The sequence below is a fragment of the Saprolegnia parasitica genome (assembly GCF_000151545.1).
Source record: "Saprolegnia parasitica CBS 223.65 unplaced genomic scaffold supercont2.16, whole genome shotgun sequence".
NCBI classification, from domain to species: domain Eukaryota; phylum Oomycota; class Saprolegniomycetes; order Saprolegniales; family Saprolegniaceae; genus Saprolegnia; species Saprolegnia parasitica.
Genome location: NW_012156410.1, coordinates 160,439 through 172,778, shown reverse-complemented (window position 1 = coordinate 172,778; position 12,340 = coordinate 160,439). Strand labels below are relative to the sequence as shown.

General features: G+C 58.1%; 4 protein-coding genes across 4 annotated transcripts; 1 reads left to right on the top strand and 3 right to left on the bottom strand.

Moving 5' to 3' along the window:
- Nucleotides 1-1,164: 1,164 nt before the first annotated feature.
- SPRG_04895 (hypothetical protein) lies at nucleotides 1,165-3,972 on the bottom strand (the record flags this gene model as incomplete). Its single annotated transcript, XM_012344035.1, has 11 exons — nucleotides 1,165-1,291; nucleotides 1,337-1,441; nucleotides 1,484-1,582; nucleotides 1,630-1,722; nucleotides 1,815-1,937; nucleotides 1,985-2,104; nucleotides 2,164-2,247; nucleotides 2,582-2,680; nucleotides 2,726-2,884; nucleotides 2,945-3,025; nucleotides 3,082-3,972. The coding sequence occupies 11 exons, from the start codon at nucleotides 3,970-3,972 to the stop codon at nucleotides 1,166-1,168; spliced, it is 1,980 nt and encodes a 659-aa protein (XP_012199425.1). The 3' UTR covers nucleotide 1,165.
- Nucleotides 3,973-5,401: 1,429 nt separating this feature from the next.
- Nucleotides 5,402-7,061, bottom strand: SPRG_04894 (hypothetical protein; the record flags this gene model as incomplete). The annotated part of the gene is made up of 1 exon (XM_012344034.1): nucleotides 5,402-7,061. The coding sequence occupies one exon, from the start codon at nucleotides 7,059-7,061 to the stop codon at nucleotides 5,442-5,444; it is 1,620 nt and encodes a 539-aa protein (XP_012199424.1). The 3' UTR covers nucleotides 5,402-5,441.
- Nucleotides 7,062-7,724: 663 nt separating this feature from the next.
- Nucleotides 7,725-9,308, bottom strand: SPRG_04893 (hypothetical protein; the record flags this gene model as incomplete). The annotated part of the gene is made up of 1 exon (XM_012344033.1): nucleotides 7,725-9,308. One exon carries the CDS (start codon nucleotides 9,306-9,308, stop codon nucleotides 7,725-7,727), a length of 1,584 nt encoding a protein of 527 aa, XP_012199423.1.
- Nucleotides 9,309-10,180: 872 nt separating this feature from the next.
- Nucleotides 10,181-11,824, top strand: SPRG_04892 (hypothetical protein; the record flags this gene model as incomplete). Its single annotated transcript, XM_012344032.1, has 2 exons — nucleotides 10,181-10,991; nucleotides 11,049-11,824. The coding sequence occupies 2 exons, from the start codon at nucleotides 10,181-10,183 to the stop codon at nucleotides 11,822-11,824; spliced, it is 1,587 nt and encodes a 528-aa protein (XP_012199422.1).
- Between the last annotated feature and the right edge of the window lie 516 nt (nucleotides 11,825-12,340).

Below are 12,340 nucleotides of genomic sequence, written 5' to 3'. Positions count from 1 at the left end.
GAGATGCATGCGCTGGGAACAAAGACAATGGTGTATTGGAGGACAGAGGACATGAATCAATTGGATTTATGTACTCTTGATTGGTGGCGACATGCGTGCACTTCTATTACGAAAATATACAACACGGCGCACCACGACTGAGCTCCGTGACGTTGCGAGGGCGTTGCAGCAAGGGACAACAAACAGTTTATTGACACTTGGTACGAGACCACGCCATGGACAACACGGGTGCCAAGTGCATTGTGTGGCTTGTGCCGAAAGGCGGTATCACACACAGTCGTTCTACTGCATGCGTACTACACAAGTCCTCCGCATCGAATTCACCCTCTTCAATGGAGCACATGCATATTCATTCAATGAATCGTCGACGACTGTCTTGTTGGAGTTCGCATCAACTAGCCTGCACACGGGACATTGGTCAAGGCGTGCACGACGAGCGCTGGTTCTTGGCACAGTAGAGCGACCACATCTCGGTGCGCGGTTGCGACTTGCAAGGCCGTCATGCCCGCCTATTTCATCGGTGAAAGTCGAATCGTTTTAGTAGTAGCTACCTTGTTTTCAGCGATGACGTGGAGCCGTGGCTGCTGCGTCAGCAAGTACGCGACAAGATCGACAAATCCCTTTTGAGAGGCTGCGTGCAACGGCGTGTTGCCATCCTACAAGACACAAACTTGTCCCATCTCTCGCCGCCAATCAAAACGATCGTACATCGTCGGCCGCGTTGATATCGCAGTCCACATTTTCGACCAGCGCCCGCACCACGTCGAGGTTGCCGCGCTCGCAAGCACACACCAAGGCCGTTGCCCCATTGGCCTCCTAGAGTCAGGTCTCCAAATCTGCAAAACAGCGTCGGTCGTACCGCAGAGCGACCGTTGACGTCGACCGACAGACTCTCGAGAAGCGCGTGCAGGGCATCCACGTAGTCGCCGTGGCGCTCGAAAGGCTTTGTGGCTTCACACGCGACAACCGAGTGCAGTGGCGTCGTCATCGCTGTCTTGAGAAGGGCTTGGTGCCACGCCAGGCCGGTTTCGCTAGCCGGTGCGTGGGCCTCGGTAGCGTTGATATCGACACGAGGTAGCAGCGCACGAAGGACATCGCCGTGGCCGCGGGTCACAGCATGTGCCAGCGCCATCGATCCCTTCTGCGTGGCCTACAGTTGTATCTATCAGTTCTTACGAAAGTGAAAGCGCACTACGTTGGGGACGTCAATCGGCGCACCCAGCTCTAGCAGGCAGTGCACGACTGCCGCATGGCCCAGGAGACTCGCCATGACGATGGCAGTCTTCGGCTCCTACTCAAAAGATAAGCGGACATTGCCGCTTCCAATGCATTGTACCTGCGCCTGGTCCACGCAGGCGACGTTGGCGCCGTGCGCAGCGAGAAGCTGAAGCATCTCCACCTTGGCTCGGATTGTCGCCACAAACACCGCTGTGTGCCCATACTAGACAGGTCCCATGTAGAAAAGACAAAGCGGCAAGGTTACCGGATTGATGACTTCCAAGTCCTTCATGTAAGGCAGCAGCACCGCAAGCGTGCTGGCGTCGCTGTGCATGACAGCATCAAGCAGCGGAAGATGTCCATCCTACAGGTTGCTGCTGTCAGTTTGCATCAAGAAGAGAGATTGTCGACGATTTCTTGGTTGGCATCGGCCCCCAGCTCGAGGAGCCACGATACAATGTGCGCTCGGCGGGTGTTGATGGCGAGCCGGAGGTACGAGAAATGCTAGCAAGCGAATATATATATTCGCTTGCTAGCATTTCTCGTACCTCCGGCATATATATATGAGTGTCTGGAACGATGGTGGCGCGGCGGACTTGAAGTGTCTTCGTCTCGTCGTAACACAGGTCGCCCGCGTCGATATCAAAGTACGGCAAGAGCAGCTCGGCGACGTCGCGCCAGCCCCGTGTAATGGCTTGCGTAAACACCGTCGGGTTCGTCTACAAAGCGTCCTCTGCTGTCGCCCGTCGAGATGACATTTTTATACATTGGTCGCGAGGAGCGGATTCGCGCCGGCTGCCAAGAGCATCGATAGAATGGCCACCATTTGCGTGTCGTCGTCCGGTTGTTGCGAATTGACAGCCCAGTAGAGAGCCGTGCTCCCTTCCTGCACCATTACAGGCCATCTATCGAGCACGAGGAATGCACCTTCGTTCTAGCGTCGACATGGAGCGACGCTTCTTGCAGTAGGCGCGCGACGGTCGCTAATTGACCCTTCATCGCTGCCGCCATGAGCGGTGTGCCGCCGTCCTACATGGCGGCATCGCTACCAAGCCCATGGAGGCAGTGACGCACCGCGTTGCCCGCGTTGCAGTCGGCACCGGCACGGAGAAGCGCGTCGACAACCGGTAGGATGCCTTGGCCGCAAGCGCAAACCAAGAACGGCTCGTGGGCGCTCTAGGACCGCATCAGTCTTGTGCACCGACGCAGGCCATTGAGGCGCACCGATAGAATGTTGACATTGTCCATCTTGGCGGCCAAATAGATGACGATATCGTCGTGGCCTCGGCGGAACGCGCACAGAATGGGAAGCTCTCCCTTTAAACGCATGCGTCATCGGCGACGCTCGCGCCATGTCGTGTACCTTGTTGGCGGGTGCGACAGTGGCCCCGGCCTCGACGAGAAGCTGCACAATCTCCAAGCGGCCATTCAAGGCCGCATTGTAGAGAGGATAATCACCACCCTACCCGACATCGATGTTAGGGCCTGCCAAAGAGACCATGCGTACGCCCGTGACAGCGTCAATGTCCGAGGATGGCAGCAAGGATTTGACTTTTTCGGGCTCGTTGAAGAGCACGGCGCGGTAGAGGGGCGACCCCCAGATGTCTGGCACCGTAGCAGCGACGCCCTGCGCAAGGGACACGTCGACGATGGCCGCCACACCGTTCTACATGTACATAGATCGGCCTCCTCGCTCGTACCAGCAGTCGACGGTGCCGGTATGTACCTCGTTGGACGAGTTGGGATTCTCGCCGTTATGCAGCGCCACGTCATTTGTAGGCGCCGCGTCAACCAAAAGCGACGTGCTCTATGCCAAACAATACTGCCGTGAGCACGCGTCAGAGACGAACCATGGACGCGCACCGTGGTGGTGGCCGCGTCACACGCTCCGAGGTAGTTGCGAGCGTCCATCGTGATGACGTCGATGGGTCCAAGCGACGGCGACAGGCTGTCCACGCGCTGCATGTTGTCAAGGAGCATCAAGACAGCCTCGGCATACTTGGCGCCGTTCGCTTGGTCGTTCTTGTTCTGGTACCCTGCGGCGAGGCCCAGCATGAGGTTCTGGTAGTCGAGCTCGCAGAGCGGAATGCGGTGGAGCACAATGTCGTCTGCGATTCGCTTCAGGTCCTTAACGCTCTGGAGCGTCTGAAAGAGGTCGATGGCTTGATGGTACCCACTTGGGTTGCGCGGGCCGTTGGCGTCGCTGAGCTGCCGCCAGAACGCCGCCGCTTTCGCCAGCTGCTTGGTCGAGATGAGTGCTTCCAAGTACGACGCGTTCATCAACGCGGTCGGGTCGACGCCGCGGCCGAGCGCAAGATCCATGGCCGCCTCGACGTCGGTAGAGCTGAGCATGCTCATCAGAAAGGACATGGTGCATGGCGTCGGCTGGACGAGCGGTGACGCCGCCGTCATGGCTTGGAGGTTCTCGTACAGCAGCGTCGCGGCGTCTTGCTGTAGGTACTTGGCGAGCAGCGCCATCGCTTCCTCCTCTACGCGCGCCGTCATGACCGGGTCGAACGCGGTCCCCTCGAGTGGTTGCAGAAGCGGGCGGTAGTACGCGGCCACTTCCTCGACGATGCCAGCAAAATCGTTGTCGTCACAGAGCCTCTGTAGCTTGGCGTGCATGCGGGCGACATCAATCGACGGCGCCGTGGCATGATTGGCCGTGGGCGGGAGGCTGCTCAAGGTGAAGTCGCGGACCGTCGATGCACGCGACAGAAGAGGCTGCGCGATGTGGCGCATGCGTCGCAGCATGGCGGGCGACGGGCCGAGCGCCGCAGGGTCGCGCGGAGGGCCATGCTTAGGGCGCGTCCCATGTCGTCGTCCGAAAAAGTATATACCGGTACGCTGGACAGGGCCAGAAGCGGCTCGTCTCGATTGGCGACACGGTTCGCTTCGGCGTTGTTCGTATACCACTGTTGTGTTAAGTTTGATTGAAGTATTAAATTTCGATAAAGTACGACGGCGCACTTGACTGAAATTCACGCAACTTTCTGATTAGGTGCGAATGTGACAGCGCGCCAGGACTCCAGCAAGCGACGACGACGCGTTGGCCCGGAAAAGTCTGCGCACTGCAGCAAAGGTCGCGCATTGACTTTTGTCTAGGCCAACGCGCCGTCGTCGCAAAGACCGGTAAAAGATGCTTCGCATTCAAAGTTCCTTCCAGCTCACCCCGCCCGCACGGGACCTGTTATTGCGCTCAAATCTGAGCTTGCCGGTTACAGAATCGGTTACACAATCGGTTGCGCAATCGGTTACGCCGTACAACCGCCGTTTTGCTCTGCGGTCCTCGACACGTCGTGTTGGCGACGTGCAAAGCACCGCACTTGCGATATAATAGAAAGAATACACACACTGCCGTCACATGTCGATCGTAGCTCGTTCGGCGTCGAAGCAAGAAAGGGACATCATCTTCGGAAAGGATTCCGATTCCGACACATCCAATGCTACCGCACCTGGCGCTGTGCATCTATAAAACTGTCTCGCGCTTTATTCTGCTTGGGACGAAGCTGTACGTCAAGGACGTGGGCTCACTGGCGGATTTGGCGCGTGCGACGGCTATCTCGCCCTGCGTTTTCATCGATCACGAGGACGAGGTGTACATGGACGATGCGAACGACGACGACGAGTGGACGCCCAGCCACTTTGAACCGATACGGTGGGCACCATCGCTGCAAGAGCTACCTGTGTGGCGGGATTTGGCCGTAAGCACGCCGCTCCAGGCCGCCGTTATCCAGATGATCGCAGCATCCTGTATCACACATGCTTGCACTACCGGTACCACGTCGAAGACAGTCACGTGGTCCGACGAGACGGTCTTGGCCATTGCAAGATGACTTATCTTCCAATCCGTCACCTCTCTGGGGCTTGGGCGTCTCCGCGACATGACCAAGGCGCCGCTCGCTGTGCTGCGATCGCAAACACGACGCAACTCCCTTCAACTCGAGGGCAGACGTCTGGTGAGAAAACTCTTGAACGCTATCGCAGGTCGATATGAATGGGTGGCGGATTGCTCTACCGGCTCAGCTCGAGACGCCCGGAGTCTACCTCGGGCTCCAACGCGACGCGGCTGCCTATGTGTGTTGTCGCTTCGTGTGGCGTTGGCCTGCTGCGAACCCACGGTGCTCCAGTCGCGCCTCCTCAAAGCTGAGGGAACAACCAAAAGAGACAAAGACTTTGATGTATTCGACAGTATCAATCATGTAGTACACGAGTGGGAACGGCTACTCCACGATACACCACGACTCGTTGCGGAGGTACCTTTTGGCGCACCGCCTGCACCTGTCCAGCTCCTCTTCATCTTCTATGACGTCGCAAAGGTAGACGGTGCCCCACCGAGTGGAGGACGTCGAGACTGCGCGAATGATGCGCTTCATTGCGTCTGTCGAGAATCGGTTGGCCCGCAAGCTCAGTTTGTAGAGGTGGTCGGTCGAGTCGATCACACGGCAAAGCGCGTCCGCACCGTCGTCATCGATGCCGCAACCAGAGAGGCTGAGAGTGTCGAGGTAGCGCACGACAGGCAAGAATGCACGAAGGCCGCGCGAGCCAATCGGGTTGAAGTTCATGTCCAGGTTCTTGAGCGACGGACAGTCTGGGATCTTCGAGGCCAAATACTCGGCAGCCCAGTGCGTGCACTCTTGATCGTCGAGCTTCAACGCTTCAAGATGACGGCAGTTCGGAAGGGCGCGGGCGAGCACGGCGATGCCAAAGTCGTCAAGGCGTGTGTTTTGAAGCTGCAAACTCGTGAGCGCTGGCAGTCGCTCGCTCAGTCGCACGACCGACGGCAGTGGCATCGCTGTGTGAGTGATCGAGAGATGCCGGAGCCGCGGAAGGCTAATGATCGCGTCCAAGAAGTTCGTCGCCAACACCACGTCCTTTTCCAGAGGGACCAGAGTCCCCACCGTCAACGTGCGCAGATTGGAGCCAGCGATGGTATCTGTGAGGCCAGGCACGTCCTCGGACCGCCGCACATACGTATGAAGCGACTCGAGCTGGGTCGGAAGCGACAACCTGAGGCTGAAGAGCGTGCGCGGCAATTGTCCGCCATCGACGCTGAGGGACTTGAGCGTTTGTGATTGTAGGAGCGCGCGTGCGAGGGTCTCTGCATTCGCAACCTTGATTGGCACACCCACAAGACGAATGGAGGTGACGGGCTTGGCTTGGAACCAGTGTGTCAAAGCAGTGACTTCTCTCGCGGTCCACTGCGCCGCGGAGTTGACGTCGTAGTGCAGCGACAGCTCCGTGACGTTGGAAGCGATTAGCCGATTGAGGAGAGACATCGTCTCTTCTGCACGCGCGTCAGGATGCCACCGGACGTCGAGGCGACGGAGCTTGAGCAATCTGGGCAGCACCTCGCAGACGAGCTGGATCGGCAGTTTCTTGGGGTCTTGCTGTAGTCCGAGGCTCTGCAGCTGCTGCGCCCAGTCGTTGAGAGCTATTGCGAGCTCTTTGGCCGACCAGATACGCGTCCGCGTTACTGGAGTGTCTCGCGGAAGGCGAAGATGGCGATGGACCTTGAGGTTGGCTTGGAGCCTTGGTAGCATCGGCGCGTAGGCTTGGAAGATTGGAATGAGCTCCTTTGGCATGAACGTGAGGTACCGCAAGTCGAGCGTGTGCCACAGACTCGCCATGTTTGTGTTCGTGAGCTGACCGCTGCAGACGGCCTCGTAGAGCGTGGCGAGCGCGGCCATGGGCTCCGTGCGCCACGCGGGTGGCAGCGCCAAGACGAAGGCATGCATCGTCTTGCCATCTTGCAGGTACGTGGCTACGACTTGAAGCACTTCCGGCGGCAGGAGCGTCGCCTTGTGCTTCTTGGCCTGCCGAGCGTCGACGTTGTCGCTCATGATGGCGATTTTCTGCAATGATTTGCCTTGAAGTGCGGAAGTGAATCGCACTTATTCGGATTTCTGGACTTGGCGTCATCAAACTTGATTATTCAAATCAAACGCTATCAGCACTTGAAGGACGACTCGTCACGTGCATGCCCTGCGCATGGTGCAAATCGACGGCATCGAGCTTGATGCCGTTGGGACGTCGCTGCTGATATACGCTGTCAAGCGGAACGAGCGTGTGCAAAGAAATACCCACCTTAGCCCGCGACTCGAGGACCTCAATAAACTGCGTCGCTTTGCCGCCGACGGCAAAGCCTGGAAGGCCTTCACACAGCGTGTCGTTGTGGCCTCACCCGCGGCCACAAGCGTCCCCGGACGACGACAGAAGAAGAAGACGCAGCCCCGCACCGCCGCCTGTGCAGCCACGGCCCGGCAAGCGCATGAAGAAGAAGAAGAAGGAGATTGCTCGTCTCTAAGAACCCTTTGTACCAGCGAAGATAACGCGAAACACGTTCATATGTACTAGAATATATATACTAGTATTACATTACAACATACGATCTGATACAGTATTGTCTTGCAGCAGTACGTTTCGTGCTCGGCGGTATCGGGCAGTACACAAGAAGCGAGCGTTTGATTCCAGATTATCAACCTTATGCATCGTGAGGTGCGCTGCTACACGTAGCACCACGACTCGTTGCGGAGGTACTTCCACATGCACTCGTCCAGCTCTCCTTCATCTTGAATGATGTCGCAGAGGTAGACGGCGCCCCACCGAGTCGCCCGTTTTGAGAGCGCCCGGATGATCCTCTTCACAGCGACTTTCGAGAGGAGGTTGCAGCTCAAGTCGAGTTTGTAGAGGTGGTCGGTCGAGTCCATCACACGACAGAGCGCCGCCGCACCGCCGTCATCGATGCCGCAACCAGGCAGACTGAGAGTGTCGAGGCAGCGCACGACGGGAAGCAATGCGACAAGACCGCGCGAGCCAATCGGGCTGCCATCCAAGTTGAGCGTCTTGAGCGATGGACAGTACGGGATGTTTTTGGCCAACAGCTCTGCAGCAACGTACGTGCAATTTTCCTTGATGAGCCCCAATGTCTCGAGATGGCGGCAGCTAGGAAGGGCACGGGCAAGCACAGCCGCGCCAGCGTCATCGAGGTTCGTGTCATACAGCCGCAGAGTTGTGAGCGAAGGTAGTCGCTCGCTCAGTCGCACGACCGACGGCAGTGGGAGCGCTGTGTGGTCCAGAAAAAGATGCCGCAGCCGCGGAAGGCTCGTGATGGCGTTCATGAGGTTCGTTGCCAGCATCGCGTCCCATTCCAGCGGGACCACCGTTCCGACAACCAACGTGCGCAGGTTGGAGCCAGCAATGGTCTGCGTCAAGCCAAGTACGTCATGGATGTGTCGCACGTAGGTGTTGAGCGACTCGAGCTGGGTCGGAAGCGACAGCCCGAGGCTGAAGAGCGTGCGCGGCAATTGTCCGTCATCGACGTGGAGGGACTTGAGCGTTTGGGATTGCAGCAGCGCGCGTGCGAGCACTTTTGCATTCGCATCGCCGATGGGGACATCCACGAGACCGACCGCGGTGACGGAGTTGGCCTGGAGCCATCGTACAAGCGCCGTGACCTCGGTCGCGGTCCACTGCGGCGAGCTCGAGTTGGAATCGTAGCGCAGCCAGAGCTCCGTGACGTTCGAGTAGTCGCTAAGAGCATGGAGAAGAACCGTAGTCTCTTCTGCGTGTGCGTCAGCTTGCCACAGGACGTCGAGGTGACGGAGCTTGGGTAATCTGGGCAGCGCGTTGCAGAGGTGCTGCGTCGGCAAAGCGTCGGGGTCTTGGGTTAGTCCGAGGCTCTGCAGCTGCTGCGCCCAGTCGTTGAGAGCTGTTGCGAGCTCTTTGGTCGACACGATACATTTCCGCGCTACTGGAGTGTCTCGCGGAAGGCTGACATGGCGATGGAACTTGAGGTCGGCTTGCAGCCTTGGAAGCATCGTCGCGTAGGCGTGGAAGGCTGGAGCGAACTCGCCGGGGATGGACGCGAGGTTCCGCATGTCCAGCTCGGGCCAAAGCCACGTCATGTTGGTATCGGCGAGCTGGTCGCTGCGGACGGCCTTGTAAAGCGTGGCAAGCGCGACCATGGGCGGTGTGAGCCAAGCGTCTGGCAACGCCGATAGAAAAGCATGCATCGCCTTGCCGTCTTGCAGGCACTGAGCGATGTGCTGCAGCACTTCATTTGGCATGCGCGTATGGCTCAAGAGCATATTGCTTTGTGGCGCTTGTCCTCTCACTTTCAAGGGTCCGAAGGATCACTGTTGCCAGACGGACAAGCACTTCCTCGTGCTAAACCCAGCCAATCGGCGGCCCATCCGGGCCTCTCGACAGAATATTTGATCGCTTGAGAGACGTCGGTTCAGTGTGGAGTGGATTGAAAGTATCAACTCGGAATCGAGTGGCCACGCGACGACCACGCCGTTGTCAACTCGAATGCCACCATGTACTCTTGTTAATTTCTTGGGGTCAGACACGGAGAGAGAACTTACGCACTCCATAGCTATGCATCACCCAAGGACGTCGACATTCAAGCATGATCCGACATGGATATGGCCTACAGCATGGCATCCAGTGGCGCAGCTGAACGAGCTACGTAGGTGATGGCTAGGTCGCTGTGGTTGATGGCAACCAGTAGACATCGACCCGGCAGACGCGCAAGGATCCCGTTGTGCGTGACGAGCGTTGCGTGCGGCGGTTATACCCTTAGGTTGTCAACCCAGGGTGGGCTGTTCCTGCACTCAATACTGGCGCAGGTCGACAACCAGATCTTATACACTGTAGATATCTGGCATAAGAAAACCCCAGCATTCGTATCGGGTACTGGTACTAGTGGTCGAACGCTGCTGGATCCGTTTTGTGCTCGATTGTACTTGATACAGTTCTTGGCGAATCACATCCCTTGCTGGTTGATATTTTACCGATACTCAAATTGCACTTTCCCCCACCTCCACAGAATTGTTAAAACGCCTTCTACTGCAAGATATGCCTTCACAATTCTATGCAGGACAGAAAAACACACTGACGATACGATGTGAACCGGAGCGACTTGGCGTCATTCCGCAACTTGACACGCGACGTGACGATGGCTTACGCGCCCCTGCCGGCCGAGACGCTGCAGCACATTGCGCAGTACTTTAGCTCGTCGAACGAGATGCATGCCTATGTAACGGCGCTGCCGCAAGAGTGGTTGACGCCGCCGATGGCCGCCTTGCACGAGCTCTACGCCTGCGTGCGCGACGGTCGTCTCGCCGACACGAGCGCAAAGCAGCCCAAGATGGTGCAGCTCTGGCCCGAAGTACAACTACCCACGTCGTTCACGGACGCGCCACTGCCCCGCTCGGAAGCAGACGCGCAGCTTGTGGTGCTTCTCAGAACGTACCTTTCAATGCTGCCGCGCATCACGACGCACGTCGGACGCAGCATCTCGGACTTTGTTCCGCCAGGCACCAACCTTTGCATCGATCCAGCAAGCTTTGTGTACGAGCTGGAGCGTGCGGCGGATCTCGGGAACGTCGAGGAGTTGCGCGTCCTCATCCGTGACTGCTGCGACGGGTCGTGGCCGCCCCACGCCTTTGACTGTTTACGTCGAATGTCGAGATTGCGAGAGCTCCGTGCCGACTGGCTTCCATTGAGAGGCTCGGAGCTCCAAACAAACTTTGTCAAGATGCTTGCGTGCTCGAGCATCACGCGTCTGGCAGTGCACTACCACGACAGCGCCGTCACGTGGTCCGAGGCGACGGGCAAGGCCTTTGTGCGATGGATTCGCTCCGCGCCCATAACATCCCTCGAGCTCGGGCATCTGCCTCTCTCCAAGCTTGACGCGGCCCGGCTCTCGGTTGCAATTCTGCAATTGCGAACGCTGAAGGTCCTCAAGGTGGAGGGGACCCTAGCCCGTATGCTCTTTATCATCATCGCGCATCAACCATTCCTTTCGAAGGTGGGGCGACTAGCACTCCCACGCCAGCTCGAGACACTCGAGGCCGTCGTCGAGCACGAACGGGACGTAGTCAGCGTTTTGCGCGTCATCCGCGGCACCAACCTACGCCACGTATCCCTCTTCTGGGACGAGCCCCTCGACGACCCCACGGCTCTCGCGCTGCGCTCCGTACTCGCGAGTCTGCAGAACCTTCGTCAACTCGAGCTTGGTGGCGTGAATATGGCCCCCATCGATTTGGCGCCGATGCAGCGCCTCGAGCAATTGGAGCTGCATCGGAGCACTCTGAGCGATCCCGGTGTGATTCCAACGGTGTGGGCACTACCCCAGTGCCGTTGGCTAGGACATCTGAGCCTCGTCGACCAAGGGTGCACATATCTCACGGCGGAAGCACTCGCCGCTGTCATTCCGCACTGCCCATCGCTCAAGACACTCCAGTTGTCGTTCAACAACTTGGGCACGGAAGGTTTCATCGCTTTGCTGCCGATTGTGCGGTCGCTCGATGCCTTGCTGCTTCGCGCCAACGGCATCGATGTCGACGGCGCACTCATGCTGGCGCATCATATCGATGCCACGGCGCACCTGACCGATCTCGAATTGTCTGGCAACCCCATCGCCAAGTACGGTGTCATTAGTATCATTGACTCCATGATCACATCGTCCATCGATCGACGCGGAACTGTGGGCCTTTGCAATACCGTCGACGAAGCTGAGGACTTCGAACGGTGCATGGAGTGGGCGGCGGCGCTCCCAAACCGTGCGTGGGTAAAGCTCGATGTCCCCCCGTTCTAAATACATACATGATATGACTCTCATGGATTCTCGGTCATTGACCGCAACAACGACCATAACATCATGGCACGCAGGGACCATAGATGCGCTGCCGACAGTGGAATTCGATGCGGTCGCTTGATGGGTTGGGAGTCGCAGCAACGTTTGATCTCATTGCTACCCCTAGCTTAGAGGGGCGCTATATACGGGTATTGGAGCTTTTCTGATGGCAAGAGCCTAGCATACGAATTGTCGACGCCGTTTCCGGTAGCGCCTGTCGTGCAGCCACAACGCCGTTGGAGCCTGCCACGTCATATTGTATTTTCCACCAATCGCAAACGTGCACATCAATGATTGGCCAAAATTGGGTCGTCGCCAACTCCATTTTTGTCGGCAAGCCCACGAGGAGCATGGACGAGGCCGTCGTGACGACCGAGCAGCATGTGCTGCTACCCGAGCTCTTCCAGCGCGTCGCCGAGTACATCATGACGTCCAAGGACATGCTCTCCTTCCTGCGCGCGCTCCCGACGGCGTGGG